This window comes from Pholis gunnellus, assembly GCF_910591455.1.
Source record: "Pholis gunnellus genome assembly, chromosome: 12".
Classification (NCBI taxonomy): domain Eukaryota; kingdom Metazoa; phylum Chordata; class Actinopteri; order Perciformes; family Pholidae; genus Pholis; species Pholis gunnellus.
In genome coordinates, this window is record NC_136539.1 from 9,523,999 (window position 1) to 9,546,326 (window position 22,328).

Consider the following 22,328-nt stretch of genomic DNA (forward strand, 5'->3'; position numbering starts at 1 on the left):
TACGCCAACGTGTGAAAAAACTGTAAATCTCACAAATAGGAAACAGCTCACAACACATTGCTCACGCCATCATGACTTCGCACACATTCATAAGTGACCCCATGTCTGACGTCTGTACAGAGGAAAGTAGCGTTTTAAAATTAAGCTAATTGGCGCAACAGACTTCTTTATAGTCACTTTGTTATAACTGAAGCCTGCAGCTAAAACGTGGAAATTTGCTGGTAAACGTTTGTGTCAGAGTCTGAAAGTTGCCCGACTGTATGAACAAGTCTCTCTGCAGGCAACACGTATGTAGATTAATGTGACGGAGAAAAGCACAGCAGGTAAAGACAGAGGGTGTTTCCATTACTCTGCTGTTGCTGACACGTCACGGTGTTGCTCTATGACACTGAACAGACCCTCGTTGTACGGCACCTCTGATCTGTGGTCGCAGCTTTTGTCAGAATATTTCCAACCCTTTAAAAACACCCATGCACACACACACACACACACACACACACACACACACACACACACACACACACACACTACATTCATACCGACACTGCGCTGGGAAGTTCCTAAAAGGCAGTAAAACTGTCCTACATATTTTTGTTATTATATTACATAATACATTACATTATATGTTTTTATGTGTATACAAATAAATGGTCATATCAGGAGAAATATGTAAATCATAATATACATTATATATATTATATCATATATTATATTATATAATGCACTGCTATCCCTGACCCTGTCTTCTCTTTAGTAAACTTTAAAAAAAAGAAAAGCATATTTATTTTAACTGTTTGACATTTTTATATAGTTTACAATTTCTGGAAATTTTGTAAATTTGTTTAATGCAAGTCAGAGAAAACTTGATCAACACTGTGTTGTTTTATAAAAATGTGACAAAAGTGCACTTACTGTCTATCTCTGTGCCATCATAATTAATCACATTTAAATGACAAAATGAAAAAGCTTGAAAACGTTATAAAACATTATGATGTTAAAGGCTTTTTTTTTTTTTAATGTGTCCAGAAAAGCAATAATTTCATTTCACGTTACTTTCCTCCTCTCATGAAAAGATGCTGTATAAATTTGGTGTCATTAAAATCAATCTATTGTACGTTTGGACATTTTTTTGCCATAAAGGCTTCTCTATTATGTTGTGGAAATTTTAGAAAAACGACTGTGTCTGGCATACCAATCGATAGATGGTGAAAAATCCTTTTTTTTTGTTGGCCAATGTCTGAGGATCAGTGCTCTTATTTTCTTCTGACCCCCACAACCAGCCCCCACTTCTTACAGGTACCCTACATCATACATTACCAATATACTGATGATGCATGTTTTAATGGTCACTGATTCTATGTTCCATCCATTTGCTAATTTATGTAGTGAGACGTTATCTGACTGCGTTTTGAATTCCAGAAACATCCTCAATTACACATACTTTAAATGCACCGCAACATTTTGGATCTCTCTTAAGAATTCAGTAGATATTCTTACATTTCTCACTCTCTCTCTCTCTTTCGACTTAATCATCTATTATTAGTACCATTATTAGCAACTTGGGAACCTTAACTGAGGTAACAGAAAAGGTTTGATGCTCAAGTTGTCACACCTTGAGGTCAGAGATCAACTCTTTTCTTGTCCATTTCTTTTACTTCTGTGTATTCTCTTTAGACCTCACGTTACGATACTGGGAACAGACCATCGCTAGGCCCGGGGTACTTTTTGGGAAAAACTCAGCAGCATTCCTCCGGACTCTTTGGCATGTCTGCCTTCCGTCGCCGTGGAAACTAGGTGGGCTTCTTTCAAAGGACAGCTCTCATAGGGGGAGACAGTGGCACGGCTATGTCAAAATCACCATTGGACTGAGAAAAGGTCAGAGGGCAGAAAAGATCCAAAGAGCCAGTGATGGAGTGGACACTAAGGATGGGGCTTAGGATGGGAATTAGAAATAATAAAAAGAGTGTGGCAGCAGATAAGTGAACTGAAACTGGGATGGAAATGGCACTTGTAAAGAATGACTGAATAAAACAAGTAGACACTCAGAGGAGCAGTTCGTGGTGAGTTATTCATCTGCTTTGGAGCAAGAAAATCCCTTTGCCTTGCTCCGTTACCGACCATTTAAATCAGAGAGCTTTTGGCGATAAATAATGTCAGTAAGACATAAATATACGGTTTGAACTGCACTGCTGGAGCGCAACTCTGTTTGTTAAAAAATGTATTTGTTGGACCAGACATCTGACAGGCACCTGCAGATGGCTGGAGATAGTTCTCACTAAATCATCTGTGCGTCTTCGTGGGACATCTTCTCACGTGATTGTCTGGAGAATGTTTGTGTCAAATACCTGACAGAATGTTTTGTAGTAGTGCAGCAACAACAAGAAATGCTCTTATTGAAAGACCATTTCACAGTTGTAAAAGTAGACCAAAGTGCACCAGCCTATTGGTGCAGTGTATGTGAATGGAATCAGCAGACAGGAAGTGAGTATGGACCCAAACGGTTGCCTCGCTATGCAATGCCATAGAAACAACCCGGTCTCACTCCCAACTCATCAAATACCGATGGTTCATCAGCGCCACCACGAGTCTGATACCAACGTACTGCAACTAACTCCATTGTAAACCCACCTGAATCCTCATTAGACGGTCAGAGCAACTGATGTAGTATAAAGAGCAATATAGTCCACATGTCAGGCAATAAATGAATATTCATTCATAAGTGTTCTCACTATAATGTCACCACACAGCTCAGAGAGTGGGACTGATTCATTATGGGACTGCTATGTAAGCATCTTTAGCCAGTTGACCCTATGGGCATCACATTTTCACATCACGTCACGTTTGCATACAGGGAAAGTTTCAGCTCATAATATGGACATCAGGACACATTTTATAAAAAAATGGATGTGACATTAACTATTGCGCCCTCTTGTGGACAACTATAGTAACTGCAGTTTCTCCCCACCTCGTTTTGTATCATATTGCATTTAAGTAGATTGGGCATTACTTGTTGCAGAACACCCATATCAAAAGCCTAAGCTGTATCACTGCCTTCATACAGTCACTTCACATTCTTTTCTGCAACATTTGGGAGTTAAAGGACATTCTCTACATACAGCGCTGCAGGAGAAGGGCACAGCACATCATCAGGGACCGACACCACCAAGCTCACTCTCTGATCAGGTAGAAGGACTCAGGACACAACCTGAGGCACCACAGGCCAGAGAGCATCTCCACTCACAGAGCACGCTTCCATAACAGCTTCTACTCAGCCACAGTGAGATTACTATAGCACAGGATGTTATAGAGGGAATTAAATACCACACACAGTGGACACTTGGCACATACCCTGGTACTAAATGGACTGAGCTACACTGTGCAATCTTTTTCAATTTGTCAGCTTGTAGTGAAATAACTACATTTTTTTACTTTGGACTTCTGTATATAGTGTGCACACTTTTTTACACTTGATATTTACCATGTCTATGTAGGGTGTATATGTATATATTTGTTGTGGATTAAATGCTGCTATTTTAATTTATATTTTTGCCTATGTGCCTTTTATTACCTCTGTGTCTTTTTCTTGTTTTCCTTTTAAACTGACTCAGGGAGCATTGCTCAAATAATTATAATTTTCTTTTTTTCTTGAATCTGAAAGGGTTTCAGATTTAAACCAAAAGGCAATTCAAGACATGGCTATGACGTTATTCCTGAGAAGCAAACTTTCCAAAATCCTATTCTGAAAGTAGGACTTTGGAGGATTCCCAATGGGCCATTTTTATTGAAGTCCATGTGCTTTTCCTTATTAGAAATATACAGGAAAGTCTGCATAGTTTTGTCCAAAATATATTAGATAGAAACGGTTTGGGTCCTGCCAGTTGTGATTTGCGTTTGTTGCTGTTGTTGTTGTTGATATTTTGTTAGGCACTTACTTGACACCTCTCTTTATATATCTTTAGAAAGGTATTGAAATAAATAATAACAAAGTCATGGCCGACCAATAAATGTCATTTAGGCTTTAAAACATTGACCGTTTTGTTTCATTGGAAGATTAATAGTTTCCAGTAGGTGATACTGTTTTTGGTGGTTTGATAGAATAAAAGCATAAATATTCAAATGGTAGAAATGGCAACTTTGGCTAATTACAAATGGCCCACACTTAACAAGCCCATGTATTACAAAATCAAGCAGAAAAACTTTTTCTCTTTCTTTTCTGCCTATGCCAATATTACATAGGTGACACAATAAAAAAAACATTTTTACACACAAGTGCAACTGACTGAAAACACTGATAACGAGACCACTGTGTAGCCCAAATGTATATCCAGCAGAGGGAGCCAGAGCGTGACCTCCCATAGCTGCATTTTGCTAATTAGATTGTCCACTTGTCTCATAAACTTGAAGGTTCATCATATCTCATGAAATGCTAAACTGCTACCATACCCAATATTTGATCTACTTACTAATGTACAGGATTTAAAAACAGATCTGGTCATATCTGGTCCTCTCTACCTTCCATACAGGCCTTGGCCATGCTTCCCCTTCCTGTCCCCCTGTTCCTGACCCTGTTACAGCTTGCAGTACTCACTTATGTGAGTGCTGCGGCATACTACGGACACAAGCAACACCCTCAGCAATACCAGCCGATACAGCACCACCAACACATGGGCAATGAAGGCCAACAACAGTACCTTGGCAAAGAGGTACCCTATATGCAGTATCCCCACTACAGGAAGGAGCTACCCCAGATGCCTATGCACAAGGGCAAAGAAAACCCTCGTAAAGGAGGCGGCTATAATGGAGGCCAAGACAAAGGTGAGAAAGTCAATATTTTCAACAATCAGTAATCAACAATCTTTCGTGAACATATATTCACATCTTGAACACAAGGGCTCAATGATTTAATTTAAATTTTAAATGGCATATAGTATGTTATTTTTCGAACCAAAGAAGGAATATTAAAGGGAAGTAACCAACTATCGTTTACATGTGCGTGTGTGCTCGATTGATAATCAATATGTTGGCTGTGTATTTTTAAACTCTCTTTCCTCACAGGTCAGACAATCCTGAGTGGGGCTGAGGGAATTCCCCAAGGAGAACAAGGCCCAGCTGGGCCACCAGGACCAGAGGGACCTGCAGGACCTCCTGGACCCCCAGGGAATGGGCAGCCTGGACCTGCGGGACGACCCGGATCTCTTGGTCCACCAGGAGGGCCCGGAGTGGGAAAACCAGGTTTGCCAGGACTGCCAGGGAAGCCAGGAGGAAAGGGTGAGGCTGGACCACAAGGAGAAATGGGCCCTGGGGCTGAAGAAGGGCCAGCTGGGCAGCCAGGGCCTCAGGGTCCCCCAGGACCACCTGGGCTGCCAGGAATAGGTAAACCAGGGGTACAGGGAATACCAAGTCAACCAGGGTCCAAAGGAGAGCCAGGTCACAAAGGTCTGCCAGGACTACCGGGATTACCTGGACCCAAAGGCGATAAAGGAATGGGGATGACAGGACAACCTGGTCACAAAGGGCTCCCAGGATCCCCAGGACCTGCTGGCCCACGAGGGCATCCTGGTTTTGGAAAACCTGGCTTGAATGGGGCACCAGGGCCACAAGGACCACCAGGACAGAAAGGACATCCTGGAGAGCTAGGACCAGCTGGGCCAGCTGGTGAAGGAGGACAGCCTGGCCCACCAGGTATACCTGGTCAAGGAAAGCCAGGTCAAAATGGTCTGCCAGGACAGCCAGGCATGCCAGGTGGGAAAGGTCATCCAGGATCACCAGGTTTGCCAGGAAAGCCAGGGCTTCCTGGATTTGGTAAACCAGGACTTCCAGGACCAAAGGGTGATAAAGGTATGGGTGGGTCACCTGGACTTCCTGGACCAAAAGGAGATAAGGGCCACGGAGGACTGCCTGGTATGCTTGGACCCCCTGGATCAAATGGTCCACCAGGTCACCCAGGCCCTATGGGAACCCCAGGAGGTTTAGGCAAACCTGGGCCTAAAGGAGACTGTGGAGAAGGAGGACCTAAAGGGCCAGATGGAGCCCAGGGTGACCCTGGTGCCTCTGGGAAACCTGGTAACAATGGTCTGCCTGGAGAGCCTGGAGAGCCAGGACCAAGAGGTCCACCAGGACCGAGTGGTGGAAAAGGAGACGGTGGACATAAAGGTCTACCTGGTAACCCTGGTTCACCAGGACTTCCCGGGCCAAAAGGACAAGGTGGATTACCTGGTGAGGTCGGTCCGCAAGGTCCTAAAGGAATTCCTGGAATGGATGGCACAGCTGGACCATTTGGGCCTCCTGGTTTTCCTGGGCCAAAAGGAGATAACGGTCAACCAGGTCAACCAGGCATTGCAGGTGAGGGGAATCCAGGGGTTCCTGGACCCATAGGACCCCCAGGGAAAGGGGGCTCACCAGGAACCCCTGGACAACCAGGTCAATCTGGCCTTCCTGGACCACCAGGCCCACCTGGACCGTCTGGTCTGTCTCCCGAGATGTCAGGAGTGCTCTCTGAGATGGGCCCTGAACTAGATGGTGTTAAGGCTGGTGGCTATGTTAAGAAGGGAAAGTATGGAGGCAATGGGGCTGAAGTAATGGGTGCCAGTGGATTGGAAATGCCAGCATTCACAGCAATAATAACAACTCCCTTTCCACCTGTGGGCACTCCAGTCGTCTTTGACAAGCTCTTGTACAATGGTCGCCAAAACTACAACCCTGAGACAGGAATCTTCACCTGTGACATGCCTGGCATTTATTATTTTGCCTACCACGTTCATTGCAAAGGAGCTAATGTGTGGGTGGCTTTGATGAGGAACAATGAGCCAGTGATGTATACATATGATGAATACAAAAAGGGATTCCTCGATCAAGCATCAGGGAGTGCAGTACTACCACTTCAACCTGGGGACACTGTGTATATTCAACTGCCCTCTGATCAGGCCTCAGGACTTTATGCTGGGCAGTATGTGCACTCCTCCTTTTCTGGGTATTTGTTATATCCGATGTAAAACCACAAACTGCAGGGGGAGAGGCTTCAGTTAGAACAAAGTGGGAGCATATTTTTGTATAATATAAAACATGATCAGAAATCAACTTAGACTGAGCAGTCTTCGTAATGTAAAGTCAACAAATGATTGATCTTGTCAGCTGTGATGAGAGGTAAACCGGAAGTATGTTGGGCTGTATGTACAGCAGCTTTTATACTGTATAGCCTTATAGTTGCTGCTAGTTGCTGATTGGGAGAGCTTTGGCGATGTAAAAGCTTGTATAAAAAAGCATTGAGAGAACACCTCAAAGGTGGCCTCAGATGTATTTTCATGCCAAAAACCTAAAAGAGGGCAATTTATACAAACATATAGAGAAAAACATGTGAAGTGTATGCCAAAGAAGATGAAACCAACCGTACAATTCTGGTTGCACAAAGGCACATTTTGTCCCTGCACCTCCTCAAAACTGGCAGCTACCCCATGCAGCAAAGAATGTGAAATACAGTAGATAATCATGAAGGCATATTCATTTTGATAGGAAATTTATATTTTTTGCATGCATGCGCTTGTATGAATACAGTTTCTGTTCCTCGGTTGATAGTGGCAAGCATGTAAAATGACCTCTTAAGAATGGCAATGCATTGGAAGCTATTTATTACAACGGTTTGTACATGTCTAGAAGTTAACACATTTCTGGTTGTGTAACCTGCAATTACTAAATCTCTCAAGCTCCTACGCTGCTGACCAAAAAATTATAAAATTTGCAAAATACAGTGTGGGAGCAACCTAAATGACTTCACAAGGCCTTATGTATGCAAGGGTCAACTGTTGGTGGTGAACTATTATAGGGCAATTCATGTGCTCACTTGTAAGAGCACAAAAGATTAGAGGGTCTGAATTAAATAATAACACGCATGATATTTGTTGCTCACTGACAATTGCTCCCATGAGTGAGATTCAAAGAGTAAGAATGTAATATTAATTGTATGTTTTAATGTTTGCTTATAGGTTTATCGGAGTGCAGAGGTCAAACAAACACACCATACTGCCCTGAAGTATGAAAACTACACCATACACATAAAAGTCCACACTAAACAGCATCTCTGAGTCACCAACTAAACCATAGCGTTAGCATAAGTGACACGTAGTGAATATCATAAAGCACAGCCTCTGCCTGTGAATTTATACAGTTGTAACTACAATATAATACTCAACAGGGATTAAACAGTGTTTTTGTCAAATATTCTAATGACTGAAAGAATATAAGGACTCTGTATTTAGCTTAATTTCAAAGAAACAAAATCAAGTTAAATATATTCTTACTTACTCTTCTTAATCTAAAATTCAACCGATTATATTCTGTAACTGTTTTGTAGGCTTAATACATTTGTTGTTGTAATGGCAGTATAATTATTCATAAGAGGGTGTCTTATTTGGAAAACAAATTGCGAATTGTTCTTTAGAAATGAAACATATTAACAGTAGGACCTGGTCATTCAGTCCCCCTGGTGTGATTTGTTTTGAAGCGAGAAAACCAAATTAAGTTCCACAGCATCCTTGGTGAGCTCCATTTATTATGTTTTGCAAGTATTGAATGTCGCTGCAATTCATAATCACAGTAATGTCAATAATTTATTATTTTATGTTCTGATGGCTGATCACCTACATGCAGTGACAAGGACATAAAGCATGACAACCTTTAAAGGTAAATAAATGTATATTTCTCCTTTTAACTATGGTGCTAATATTGTCGTTGTAACCAAAGATTTTATGTCTTGATGTTTCACGTTTGTCATTATTGTTCATGTTGTTTTTTCTAAATAAAAATTGTTTAATTAAAAAACACATACATATATTGTTGACATCTATATTTCTAAGCTCTTAGAAAGCAAAACAAACAAACAATTTGACTGAAGCTGATATATCAACTAAAAACGGTGTGGTTGAAACCGCATTGGGGCATCATTCATGAGAAATTGTAAGAAAGACCAAATACTGAAAAATATCATACCTGTCCTGGTTGACGCTTTAAGTCAGATCTCCTTCTGTTAAAGTTACCTGGTTGGTCGATGAAGTATTAGTCTGCAGAGAGCTGGATACCAGTAACATTAGGACATAAGGTATACATAAAAATAGACAATGCAATATGCAGACAATGCTTTGCCTGGCAGCTTTAAAACGTTGGCTCTATGTCGACTGGATTGATTAGTTAGGCCATATCAAGGACAACATATGTTCTTATTCACCAGTTCTGTTGGTAACTTGATCCATGAATGTTAGAAGTTATCCTGTTAAGGTTATGTTATCATTCATAAAGTAATAGCAGGAAAGCCATCACTTTTGCAAATCAAGTTTCTGGACAAGCACTGTAAGAGATGCCCACGTTATTTGGGTCATAATACGCGATATGTCCAGCTCTCTTTATGTCTGTCAGGAGCAAAGCTGGATAAACAGTGAACGGGGCGTCACGGTTGCAGCTGCCTGTGTGTTGTGTGAACAGATGCTGATGCTGCGGTGGGAGGGCTTTCAGTGGCCGACAGGTTGTGCGCATGCGCAGACCGGTTTGAAACATCTGTCACATCTTTTGTTGGTACATATTCAAACAAGGAGCTCAGCCAAACGTTACGGAAATACGCTGCGGTAAGTGTTGTTAGCTATAGCAATTGCACATGGTGTCACGCTCTATTGTAATTGCTAACGACAAAACGATGCCAGCTCCAACATACAGTACGTAACTATATCTGTTTAAATGTAATGCTGAATGAGGTTAGCTAGCAACAGCAGCTAGCGCGCTAGCCTGCTGCAAATCGGTGCAACTAATCTCCCTGAAATTACTCATTTTCAGTTTAGATAGTCGGTAGCACTGCTTGGTAACGGGATTAGACAACAGCCTGACTTCATTGCTTGATTTCAAGTCATTATTCACTTTACTTTCTCTCCCCTCTGATGGCATATTTGTGTTTTTCTTACACCTGCCCCCCCATGGGACCATCGATTCTCATTCTGTATTATGAAAAGAGTCAAATGTTATGTTATGTTAATGTTATGTCTAGAGCTGAAACAAATAGGCTAGTTGAATAATCAATTGATCAATTTAAACAAAGAAATTGGCAACTATTTTGATTATTGGTTAATTCTTGTGAGGATTTCAATTATAAAGTCCAAACATTACATAGTTTCAGCTTCCAGTTGTGAGGATTGCTCATGTTATGAAACATAAAACGTAAAGTAAACATCTTTGAATATATTTGGGCTTTGGATTGCTGCCAAACAAGACATTAGAAGACATCACCTAGTGGTTTAAGAAATTGTGATGGGCATTTTTCACTATTTCCAAACATATTATCGACCAAATAATTAAATAATGTCTATAATAGGTAGTTGTAGTCCTTGTTGTGTCATTTTTGGGCTTCTGAAATAGGATTTTTTTTTTGTATAAGTAGGTTTCCCTCACCATGACATCCCGCGTTGGTCTCAGAGCTGCTGGTACTAATGGAAGTGACTTCAAACTAAGAGAGAGGGTGGCCCCGCAATACCAAATGTGGCAAGTACAGCTTTTATTATGTATTCATGAAATTTGTCGATAAATATGAATGTTATCTCTGAATAGCAACAACAGTGATCGTTAACGCACCTTGTTTTTATCTGTTTTATAGTGCTGCCCTGAAGTCAGAGGTGCGTAAGTTAAACCTGGTCCACCTTCTCCTCTGGCTGCTGGTGGCAGCACAGGTGACTGTCAGCCACTTCGACCTGGTGTCACATGACACAGTGTCCATGCCGTACCAGTGGGAGTACCCCTACCTGCTCAGCCTCCTCCCTCTGCTCTGCAGCAGCCTGTCACTGCCAAAGAACAATATCAGTTACCTGGTCTTATCCATGATCAGCGGAGGGCTGTTCTGTATAGCGCCTCTCATTTATGGTGGAATGGAGATGTTTCCTGTAGCGCAGCAGCTCTACCGCCATGGAAAGGCCTACCGCTTTATTTTCGGCTTCTCTGCAGTGACTGTTATGTACCTCATCATGGTGGTTGCTGTTCAAGTGCATGCCTGGCAGTTATATTACATGAAGAAACTGTTAGACTCATGGTTCGACACCACTCAGGAGAAGAAGAAGAAATAATGAAGTGAAGAAAGCTGTGACTGGGCAAAACTGTGTTTTTATCTTAATTTATTCATAAGATCTGCATCTTATTTATGTCTATTTATTCAGTCACCATTATCATGTAACATTATACTTTAGACACCAGTGTTTTCTGACACAGATGTACAATAGAGTGAGATGTGCAATGTATGCAGGAACCTGGATTTTCTGTCTTTATTATTTATTTAAAGTGGATGATAAGTGTTGAGCACACACATCAGGAGTAGTTTCAAAGCAACATTCATGCATAAAAATGGTATTCAATCCTCTTTATTCCCTCTTCAATGAGCCTGGACTGAATCTTTTCTACAAACAGAGAAATAAGTAATTTAGGACAAATACTGTCTCCTTCATTTAAGTCTACCTCTCACAATATGTTTTTATGAGAATGCATGTAAGTCATTAAAAAGAAAAGTGTTGATCAAAATAGCCTCCTGTACTGTTATGTTTTCAGGTATTCCCATTCATCATCAGAAAGCCAGCTTATTACTTGTGTGCACATGAATAAAATATGCATTGTAAACAAATAAGATGCAATTATTACTCTTGAATATCTTATATTTGATGTTTGATCATCATCACAATTAGGTGAGTCAGTCACAACGCACTTTGTTCCAGATGGTCTGCGCCTGCGCACAATGAATGCCACGTACTGGTTGACGTTGACAGTCTCGGAGGACACTTCCTGATGCTGGCAACCGGGTCTAGCTAGGCTAGCTAACATATTGGATATTCACGGTTTGGGGAAACCTGTGAAACACAGCGTGGTCAAGTCGTCTAATTCAGGTCAGATACTTTCTTTTGTTGGGGTCCAGGCACATAACAGTTAATGGTTTAGTTTGAACTACACAGCAGTTGCAGTCCGCTCACTGTTAGAGTGGTGGCTAAGTGGTTAGCTTGTTAGCTAGCAACTAATGTTGCTACGCAGGGAGCTAACGCTACACTAGCTCGCCCCAAACAGGTGTCGAGGAAGATTCGTAGGAAGTTACTCACAAAAATATCAGATACCAATTTATTCATACTTTAAGAAAGACGAAATTCTTACACTCCTGTGTTAAGAAGGCTGGTTTATATTACGTTAACTCTGAACGTTAAAGTAACGTTAGCGTTAACAGTGACACAGGAAACCGGTTTAGCTGTTTTTGCCTCTACAGTGAAATGAAGGCAAGCTACTTTTATTCAAATACATGGAACTATACAATGCGATATTACCTATTGTATTGCTTTTAACTGTGAATTCATAGTTTATATTGTCACCATTGACAGGGCAATAATAAAACGGCCTAGCTAACGTTAGCATTCACTAGATAAGCTAGCTGTTAATTGACTGCCGACAGATGACTCTGCGAATGAGCGTGTTTTTAAAGCTGCGCTATCTAGACTACAATGACATTTTAAACGTCTAATTCAGATGTATCAACGGTTTCACCAACTACGTATATGTTGCCAATTTCAGTAGAAATCAGTTTGTTGTTATCCCCATTTAACTTAGCAACTTAGCTAGCTAACTGTATGCTAACACGTTAGCTACCACACAATCCCTAGCATCCTGCCAATTAGTCATCTGGGCTAGGACAGTCAAAGCCGGAGCATTTCTGGAATTAAATTCACAATTGTTTATAGTCCAATCTAGAACATCAGTAGGTGACGTCATAGTTAATGCTGACTACTCACGATCAACGTGAGACGTTAATGTGTCACACACCACTTAAATAACTAAATGTATGGAAGTTACAGCTACACAGCAGATCTAGGATACCTAACACAGTCTTAGTTTCACTTGTCTTGCATAATCATCTACCACGAGATCTACTAATCACAGTTGAAAGCTCTGATTGTCTTATCACCTACTTGATATTTTGTGTCAAAGTCTGTAATGTCACAGAGTTGCCTTTGCCACCTCACAGGGTGATGTTTGACCCTTAGACTCTGCAGTTCAAGTGAAACTGTGATATTATGACTGCATAGTCTTGATTGTATTAGATAATAGCAAGTATAAACATCATTTTGAAAACACATCAGTACCTTTCCAGGTAGATGGCCTCATTGTTAAAGATTGAGGGAGACTTTTAAATCAAAAGATAGATTAGTAAAGAGAAGCTCTCTCAATATGGCTCAGTTACAATAAAGAGCTGCTAATTTGATCATTATTATTGTAACGGGACAACCACATTTTAATCACAAATAATGACTCTCACAGCAACGATTTCCTGTGACCTGTTAACCGACTTACACAGGCACAGTGTATTATCTAAGGCTTCACTTTGACTATAATAATACATGTATATTTTGATGTGGTTTTATATATTGCCTGAAGACATTTTCTATTTCCGAAGAAGGATGTGCATATAATTAAGTAAATAATTGAGATCTGTCAATACTGAGCAGAGGCATTTGCCTTGTCGGTTGCCTTGATACTGTTGATGCCTGAAGTTATGTGACCTATTTTACAATTTTAAGAATGTAACTTTTCAAATTTAGTCCAATTCAGCTGTTGATAATTTGTCATACTCAAATAGACTTTTTTTAGCATTGAGAAAGAGAAGGAAAGCTAGAACAACAGACGTGGTTTGTTTTTAAAACTACCTTTCCTCTGACCCCGTTAAGTGGTGGGAGCAGAAGAGGTCGGACAGCACCATGAACGGCCAGCTGGACCTGAGCGGGAAGCTGATCATCAAAGCCCAGTTGGGCGACGACATCAGACGCATCCCGATCCATAACGAAGACATTACTTATGATGAGCTAGTGCTGATGATGCAGCGCGTCTTCAGGGGGAAGCTACAGAGTAGCGACGAGGTTGCCATCAAATACAAGGATGAAGGTAAGTCAAGACATGGACCCTTTGTTCTAATTGGTTTCAAGGGTAAAAGTGTAAATGTTGACAGTGAGTTTTCCTGAGGGCAGCTTATTTATTATGAACTAGTATCGGGTTTATGATACTGATATACTTATTACTTTACCAGGTCACTTAACCATGTAAGGCCGATTTTTTTTTTTTGGGTATTCTAACATATTTTCTGTGGTAAACATAATTTCCTTTACAGTGAATCATCTGGTCTCTCTCTTACCCTTTTCTAGATGATGACCTCATTACCATCTTTGACAGCTCTGACCTCTCCTTCGCCATCCAGTGCAGTAGAATACTCAAACTGACTTTGTTTGGTAAGATATGAAATGCATTTCCTTTGTGTCGCCCCTTCATAGACATACAAAGCCATGCTGTGTGCAAATGTTGCTTTGAATCCCAACTTCAAAACCTGTAGATGTCTTAAATCATGTGATCGTCACGATAAACTGTAAACCAAGATGTTTCACATCAGCTGTTACAGCAATCAGTCACTGGAGGGCAGTCCAGTTTATGTTTCACGAAACAAACCCCAGCTCTACTCTGTGTACACTCCCATCTGACTCATTTGGGGTGGAATTACTGTGTGTTTCTAAGCGCCGGTTCAGCAAACAAACAAAGGGACAGTCAGTAGAAGAATGTATTCACAAAATCCCAGTGTGCCAGTTCTACTGGTTCCTAAGCTAAATCTTGAATAGGTACCACCCCAACTGAATCCAGTCATTGAGTAGGCCATAGAGGAATTGATAACATTTCCCAAGCAACAGTCTCACCCTAACAATCAAATCTTGTCAATATATGCCTATATGAGGCCATGTACACCGCACAATCTAAATCTGTAAATCTCAAAACATACTGATGATGTCTCCTGGCAGGCCAGTTCTACAATACATGTGTTTTTGTTAATATTCATGAATTACTCTGATTCTTGTTAATGTTATTCATTTAAAGGCGGGACTATGTCCCAGTGTTTGGCAGTTGGATAATCTAAATTGTGTTCCTTCCTGCCAAGAAATATAGTTGCGGGAGACCTTAACCAGTTTGGGAATATAGGCCTAAATAGACTTCAAACTGTGAGATATTGAGTCTACAGAATATTGCTATCAGCTGTTAAAAAAAAAACAAAAAAAAAAAAAAACAGACCATAGATGTGCATCTTACAAATTTAATTATCTGTTATCAATTTGAAACTCAAAATGGCTCAAAGCTCGAAATCCCCTCGCTGTACTTGTGAATCTGTAATGACAGCATGCTGTTGTTTCCTGTGCTCTGCTCCTAGTCAGTCTGTCCTCTTGATGCCGATGTTATAAGCCGGCGAGCTGTACGGTTTTTATTTTCTTACTTCCTCCCAATCAGATCCGAGTCTTGGCGCGTTTTATATGTCACAACCTCACGTGGAACCGATAATCTCGGACATGTGTCGAGATTCAAATGGAGCGAGAGTAACCGGAATCTTTGGCAGATTCCCGGCACGGTACCGAATGACCCCGTGCATCTCTGTTCAGCGTTATCCACCCAGACAGAGGAACGTGTGTGAGAAAGGAATGTCCGGTGATCTCCATTTTACCTGATAGCTTTCAGTCTATTTCATTTAAATAAGCACGATAAACCAGCTCCCTTTTGCTCAGCATTCTTCAGCTCCATTGTTAGCTGGTGAATGAAGGCCTCGGTCCCTCTGTCAGCCCGGCTGCTATTGTGAGCTGCAACCATGAGATGTATGAGCTCTGTAATCCCAGGTATTTAGAGTGTGGAGCCAACAGCATTGGGACAGGTCATCATTCATAATGTGCACATTATGAATGATGACCTGTCATTAACAGTGTATCATTAACAGCTTTTCCAGACCAATGAACTTCATAATTATTAGGCTACACTCTGTTTATTTTACATTAGCAGATATTACCGTATTGTATTACACTTATTTGATTTTCCTGCTACTTTTTGTTTGGTTTACAATCTGCTGCTGTGTACAGTCTGACCCAGATATTACTGTAAGCTAATGGCAGTTCAAGACAACCTTAAGACAAGTGGTACATTCTTGTTATCAATGAGATCCAGTGATTTACAAAAATGCCCCATTAATAAAGGTATGAATGTTGTCCTCTGCGATCAGTTGTCTAGTTCTATCCATCACCCTTCTGACACACATATAGAGTTCTGCTGTGCAGAGATGGTGAAATGTTTACATTTTTCAATCTCATGCCCCAAACAAATAACAAGTATTTGTTTCATTTGCTCACCTCTGCCCTCTTCACCTCTCGTTATCTGCAGTGAATGGTCAGCCGCGGCCTTTGGAGTCTAGTCAGGTGAAGCACCTGCGCAGGGAGCTCATTGAGCTCAGGAATAAAGTCAACAACCTCCTGGATAGCCTGGAGCCCCCCACAGATCCTGGTCTGGCTGCTACAGCACTGGACAGTGGTAAGCGCGCACACACAACACACACAACAGACCCACACACAGAGGACAGGAGCAGTCTGGCTGAGCTGTTGCACACCTACAGTATATGTTAACTGTTCAGGACATGTAAACTATCATGCCTACATGCTATTTATTTTCTACTGGGTTTATTATTCTGTTTATTATAAATCTGTTCTCATTCTCATGGGTCATTGTAACTGATAATGAAATTGGGGTGATCTGTAGTTTGCGATCTGGCACCATGCTGAGTACAATCAATGTCATTTATGAGGTTAAAAACACTAAAGCCCTCATACCTCTTATACTAAACGTTTGCGGTAATGGTGTAATAACAAACGACTAGTTGCATACATTTATTGCATCGTTGCCACATTTTGCCTCTGCTGGTTCTTCAACATTTCTGTGGCTGTTGTTTCTAGACTCAGTGGATGGACGTGACGGCAGGATGGTGGCAGCAGACACCACAGTGAAGCAGGTCACTCCAGTCAGTGCAGCCAGCATGTCGGCGTTCGACCCCTTAAAAAACCAGGACGAGGTCAGCAAGAATGTCATCTCCGCTTTTGGCCTGAGCGAGGACCAGGCCCCAGGTATTTCACCCGATTTCAAAGCAGAACAATAGCATTTGTTTTGTTTCGGTGTTTAGCCGTCACGTAAAGAATGTTCTTCTTCTCTGTGCCGTCTGAGTAGCTCCTCCAGCGGTTGCACCAGAGGAGCGCTCAGGAACCCCTGACAGTATTGCTTCCTCCTCATCTGCAGCCCCTCAGCCAGTGGTGCCCCCCCAACCACAAGCTCCCTATGCTGGAGTGCAGCAGGGACCCCCAGCTGCCATGGATGGTGAGACATGCACACACATACACACACAAACAGTAAAAACACTATAAAATATATCAGCATGTATGGCAATAAAACATTAAATCAGAGACACTTCAAACTGCCGTTTTCTATTATTTTTGTTACGTTGTGAGTTCAGTCAGTCCCGTCTCGACTGTGGTGATGGACACACAATACATTCACACAGTAGGGCTTTTCCTTTTTCTTCAAAACTGTGTCTGAAGGATTTACACCAAAAACATGTGCTGCCGCAGTCGGTGTAGACCTGCTGTGTGAGAGATGTAATTTCATGCCTCGCTTGGCTGTGTCCACTCTAAAAACAATTACACATTTAAGTGTAATTTCATATTTTCACGATGGACTAAGATCAAATAATGCACCAGACCCCGCTGCAATACCATTGTTTAGTTAGCTGTGTTGATCAAATTCCACTAAACTTCTTTTTAATCACTCAGCGGATTTCAAACAGTATCACTTTCATCCTGCCAGCTGTTATATTAGGTGAAATGTTGTTTTGATACAAAGAAGAACAATCTCAGAGAAACTAAGAGAATGAAAGCAAATATTTCAATTCAAGGAAAAAATATGGCGGATAATAGATCAGGTGAATGTACAGTTTCTTTTTCAACCAGTTCATATTTACAGTGTACTGCATGTACTTAAAGCAAATGCTTTTTTCCTCTTGTTTTGGGGAATGGGATCACTTCTGCTGTTGCAGCAGGAGGCTTCATTGAATGATAAATGACACTTGAGTGTTGAGTCTCACCACTGTGGAATCTTAATCAACACTCTGTAAACAAGAGTATCCATGGATTTGGGGCGTATCTTGCTCAGCAGAGCCTTTATCACATCTCTGACCAGTGTGTGAACTTTAACACGGACATGCTGGACCCAAACGCAAGGCCTAGATGAAGATAAATGCATAAGACATTATTTTGGGGAAAAGAAACACGACTTTTATTAGTTCATTTTCTCGGCGCCACCCTGGGAAATGGTCTTTTATGGAAAGTACTCACAAAAAGCATGCACATCTAGACAATAAATACTAGGTGCTGGACAGAAAAGCATGTAAAAGATGGAGAGAAAAGAATATTTAATGAATTACTACTTGTAATGAGGGAATTATAGAGCTTGTTTCTCCTGTTTTTGTGAAGAAAGGCCCAGGCAGGTGGAGCCACAGAGGTCAGGCCTATTGTATTGTTTACCACATCATTGTGAGTGGATTGGATTGTTCTCAGCTTGTGGTTTGGCCTCGCTGAAAGAGGCGACCACTGGGGAAAAGGGGATGCCTTCTCGATGCAATGTTTGAGAGCTGTAAAATTGTTCTCAGAGCAATCCCACTGTTGACTCCCGACCACACCTGCAACACATGACGATCAGCACACATGCGGTCGGACGACTGCCGTTTAACTCGTGGTTTGGCCTCGTCCGTAGAGCTCAATAAGAGTTTAGTTTCTCCAAATGAAGACTTATTCAGTCACAGGGTCAGCCAGTTTAACCACAAACAATTTTAGATACATTTTTCGGTTTTGAGTATTTCATTTTACCGTGCACTTTCCCCTGTTTGTGATCCAAATCAATACACCAGGTGCTGTTTATTTGGCTTTTGCTGGGGTGCTCTGAGCAGGTGAGCCGGGGAAACTCTTTGCGCTGGAAAAGGGTTTTTCCTTCAACCACAGACTTTATGGTTATGGCTTCATGAGTGTATTTAGCAGCTCCAAGGACGAACGATTAAAAAATGTTTATGCCGACTGATTGTGGCAGCCCTAGAGGATATTGTTGAGCACACGTTTCAGATGCTCATTCTATGTCTTTCCTGCTTTGTTGATTAGGGTCTTCATCTCTTCTCTTACTTCCAAGGCTGGTTGGCATTTGGCACACAACGTCATTAAGATCCTCCCCAGCCTCATCTCCCATTCGACCCGTTCCCCCACATTATTCCCGTCTCTGGCTGCAGACTGTTTGTCCATATGACAGCCTTTAGGCAAATCTGAACAGTCGGTCCGTGCACAACAATTTACAAGAGGTAAATAAATGAGATCGGATGCCAACTGATGCATGTGTGGCCTTTTTAAAGCTAGCCTTGAGCTCACGTTCAACGCATGCTTAGGTTACTTGTTACCATAAGAATGCTGCTAACAAGATCCATAAGCATATGGCAAAGATTTCTACCTGTTGTATGTCAGACGCTGATAGACTCTTTGGCAATATGACAGAGAGAAACTGTAAACACATGTGCATGTGGCAATAGCTTAGACATTTGCACGAGGCTCTTTATCAGATGGGCCGAGGTGCGTTTGGTGTGAAATGTTTATTAAAAAATAGGGCCTCGTTCTCATGACTCTCTCTTGAGGCATGCTTAGAGGTCAGCGAAACTGCAGCCAAATGCTTCGTTGTTCCAACGAACATGATTTTTCCTAACTTGGGATTTTTTTTCCTCCTGAAGCATTGCGGCTCTGTCTTCAGTGAGTCCCTGGTCATTTCTTTGTCTTGTGACCTCTTGAGGCCACGCATCCTTCCAGCACTCCTGCATAACGCCCACGAGGGTCGACGAGAGCAGGAGGAGAAGCCAGTTTAACAATACAGTTGATCGTGATAGAGGTGTGTGTCAGTGAGATAACGGATGGCTGCCACCTCACTTTAGCTGAATATTCACTTGTCAAGTGTATCCTAGGTCAGTGCAAAGTAAGGTGACTTGTGTTCATGTCGGCCCTCCCAAAGAGAGGAAAATCAGCTTCAGTTTTTATAAGCGCTCTTAAAAACCAGTGAACCCTGGTGTGGCTCTCTTTCATAATGCCTTCTACCTTCGTGAATTTGTGTCTTTACCCTAATATATATGCCAGGCAGGAGATTTGGGAGTTTGAAACATAAAAACTGCAACTCTCAAGCAAGATGTAACTGATCACTCATCATGCGTTGTTAATGAGTGTTACATGATGCCCTCGGCTTCCCTGGGTGTTCAGAGGCCTGCATGCGTGTATGCAGCGTGGACTGGTGAAGTCATAGTTACTAAAAGTGCAGCTGGAAGTCACCTACAGCAAACATAGCTGTGTCTGGTGGTGCAGAGGGCGACTCCTTGCCTGAGTTATGAATGTCTTGAGTGCCTAGTATCACATGTACGCAGCTAAGTGTGAATGTAAGTGTATTAAATTGCATCTGAACCGGGTACAAGATACTTGGACGTTGTAAATGAGACAAGAGATGGAATGGATAATTGCTCATATTGGTCTCAGATATCATTTCGGTTGTATCTGTATACTGATAATGCTTGTCCCTGTCTCTTTAGGTCAGGTGTATCAGCAGTACCAGGCTCCAGGTGGATACCCGCCTCAGCAACCAGGTGCCCCACCTCAGCAGCAGCAGCAGCAGCCGTACGGTATGCAGTACTCTGGTAAGACTAAAAATGGTCAGAATATTAAAAGGAAAAAAAAGAGGTATCTGCTGTGCTCTCTTTCCTCTCAAGGACGAATTATAGAGACTCCATTCCTTCCTCCCTCTCTCTGCAGGATACAGCACTCAGCCCGGAGCCCCTCAGCCTGGCCCACCACAGCCGCAGCAGCAGTTTCAGAACTATGCTCCTCCCGCCTCCCAGGCTCCAGCCTCCGGTCCAGCTCCAACTCCGGGCTTCCAGGGTGGCCAGCAGCAGCAGCAGCAGCAGCCCCAGCAGCAGCCCCAGCAGCAGCAGCAGCCCCATCCATCTCAGGCCCAGCAGTATCCACCAGGAGCCTTCCCTCCCCAAAACTATACCTCCCAGGCCACCCAGCCTGCCAACTACAGCATCCCGCCCGGCTCCCAGCCCGCCTCAGGATACCCAGCCCGCCCAGGATACACCCCGCCCCCAGGCAACACTGTCACCCCTCCACCAGGAGCTGCTAACCCGTACGCCCGCAACCGTCCCCCTTTCGGCCAGGGCTACACTCAGCCAGGCCCTGGGTACCGGTAAAGGAGGATAGCGGATGTTACTGATCCACACAGGCCCCCCCCCCCCCCCAAACCCCTCCCCTATATGTGGCTCCAACTCTTTTGAGTGGGAGCAGGAAACATGGTTTCCCCCACTGTCCCATACAAATATCAAGTCCAAATATGAAACAAGACCCCCCACCACTACTCCCCAGTCTGATGGTTAGTGTCTGTATGCTGTCTCTCCAGCACACTGCGCTGTCCCTGGTGTATGCTCCTTGTGTTATTTTCCCCTCTTCTCCCGTCAACCACCACTACTGTCTGCTCTTCCCTCTTGTGTCTGTAAAAATGTAATCCGTCTGTATGCACACATCTGGGAGACCAAAACAGGCCGTCGCACAAACTGTTTGTTCTTTTCGCGGTAGCGCTTCATAAGCGAGTGAGATTCAGCGTCCACGTTCTGCATTTGCGTCGCACATGTCGACGACAAACATCTCAGCCGGTTGTGTCGAACTAACCATGTCGAGATGCACTCATAAGACAGTATCTAAATGAAAAGTTACCCTTTTTGTTGTTTGTTTTTTTTTGTCCGTTTTGTTTTGTTGTTTCTTCTTGATTTGATCAATTTCACCACCATGTCGGTATTAATGATGTGTCAATGAAACTGCCCCATGTTGGGAAAACTAGCTAAGTGATGGCTTATGGGAGGTGTAGATCCCAGAGTCATGAAGAAGGCTTCTTTTGTTTAGCTAATTATATCATCTCCAGTAAAGCTTGCTATTCCTCTTTATCTTATCACTGGTTTTTACTAATAAATCAAATTCCACCCTCAAGTGAGATTAGTTGTTTATGTATAAACTGTAACATTTTTTTCTTGAACCTAATAAACGATTGAGACCCAGTTGGAGTCCTCTTTTATCCTTTTGTTTTGCTATTGAGTTGCTCTTGGCCCGCACATTGTTTTGCTGTCTTTCTCTTGACACTCTTCGGTTTCTGACTGATTCTTGGCTTCTCTTCTCCTGTTCTCTCCCACCACGATTTGGAAAACTGTGGTAATGCTGGTATTACTATTTAGTTTTCCTCCCTGTGGAATTGTGGTTGGCCAGGACATGTGGCATGAGAATATGTGGTTGGTATTTCATGTCAAATTGTCTCATTGAGTGAAAGGGAATTAAGCACATAGGGGTTATTAAAGATAATTTCAATAAGTATGTTTAGCTTTG

At 42.3% G+C, this 22,328-nt stretch overlaps 3 protein-coding genes across 3 annotated transcripts; all 3 read left to right on the forward strand.

Annotated features, from left to right (window-relative positions):
* Positions 1–4,532: 4,532 nt before the first annotated feature.
* On the forward strand, positions 4,533–6,992 carry col8a1a (collagen, type VIII, alpha 1a; the record flags this gene model as incomplete). Its single annotated transcript, XM_079169769.1, has 2 exons — positions 4,533–4,815; positions 5,056–6,992. 2 exons carry the CDS (start codon positions 4,533–4,535, stop codon positions 6,990–6,992), a joined length of 2,220 nt encoding a protein of 739 aa, XP_079025895.1.
* Positions 6,993–9,558: 2,566 nt separating this feature from the next.
* jagn1a (jagunal homolog 1a) lies at positions 9,559–11,229 on the forward strand. The gene is made up of 3 exons (XM_079170654.1): positions 9,559–9,611; positions 10,415–10,515; positions 10,628–11,229. Exons 2-3 carry the CDS (start codon positions 10,427–10,429, stop codon positions 11,088–11,090), a joined length of 552 nt encoding a protein of 183 aa, XP_079026780.1. The 5' UTR covers positions 9,559–9,611; positions 10,415–10,426; the 3' UTR covers positions 11,091–11,229.
* A 536-nt stretch (positions 11,230–11,765) lies between these two features.
* tfg (trafficking from ER to golgi regulator) lies at positions 11,766–22,006 on the forward strand. The gene is made up of 8 exons (XM_079169575.1): positions 11,766–11,897; positions 13,719–13,932; positions 14,190–14,273; positions 16,228–16,374; positions 16,794–16,961; positions 17,062–17,208; positions 20,492–20,596; positions 20,712–22,006. Exons 2-8 carry the CDS (start codon positions 13,749–13,751, stop codon positions 21,146–21,148), a joined length of 1,272 nt encoding a protein of 423 aa, XP_079025701.1. The 5' UTR covers positions 11,766–11,897; positions 13,719–13,748; the 3' UTR covers positions 21,149–22,006.
* The last annotated feature ends 322 nt before the right edge of the window (positions 22,007–22,328 follow it).

Excerpts from the sequence above, each read along its gene's own strand:
- jagn1a (XM_079170654.1), top strand. The coding sequence starts at position 10,427 with ATGACATCCCGCGTTGGTCTCAGAGCTGCTGGTACTAATGGAAGTGAC. Across the intron at positions 10,516-10,627 it reads GCCCCGCAATACCAAATGTG|TGCTGCCCTGAAGTCAGAGG; the intron begins GCAAGTACAGCT and ends TCTGTTTTATAG.
- tfg (XM_079169575.1), top strand. The coding sequence starts at position 13,749 with ATGAACGGCCAGCTGGACCTGAGCGGGAAGCTGATCATCAAAGCCCAG. Across the intron at positions 17,209-20,491 it reads ACCCCCAGCTGCCATGGATG|GTCAGGTGTATCAGCAGTAC; the intron begins GTGAGACATGCA and ends CTGTCTCTTTAG. Across the intron at positions 20,597-20,711 it reads GTACGGTATGCAGTACTCTG|GATACAGCACTCAGCCCGGA; the intron begins GTAAGACTAAAA and ends CTCTCTCTGCAG.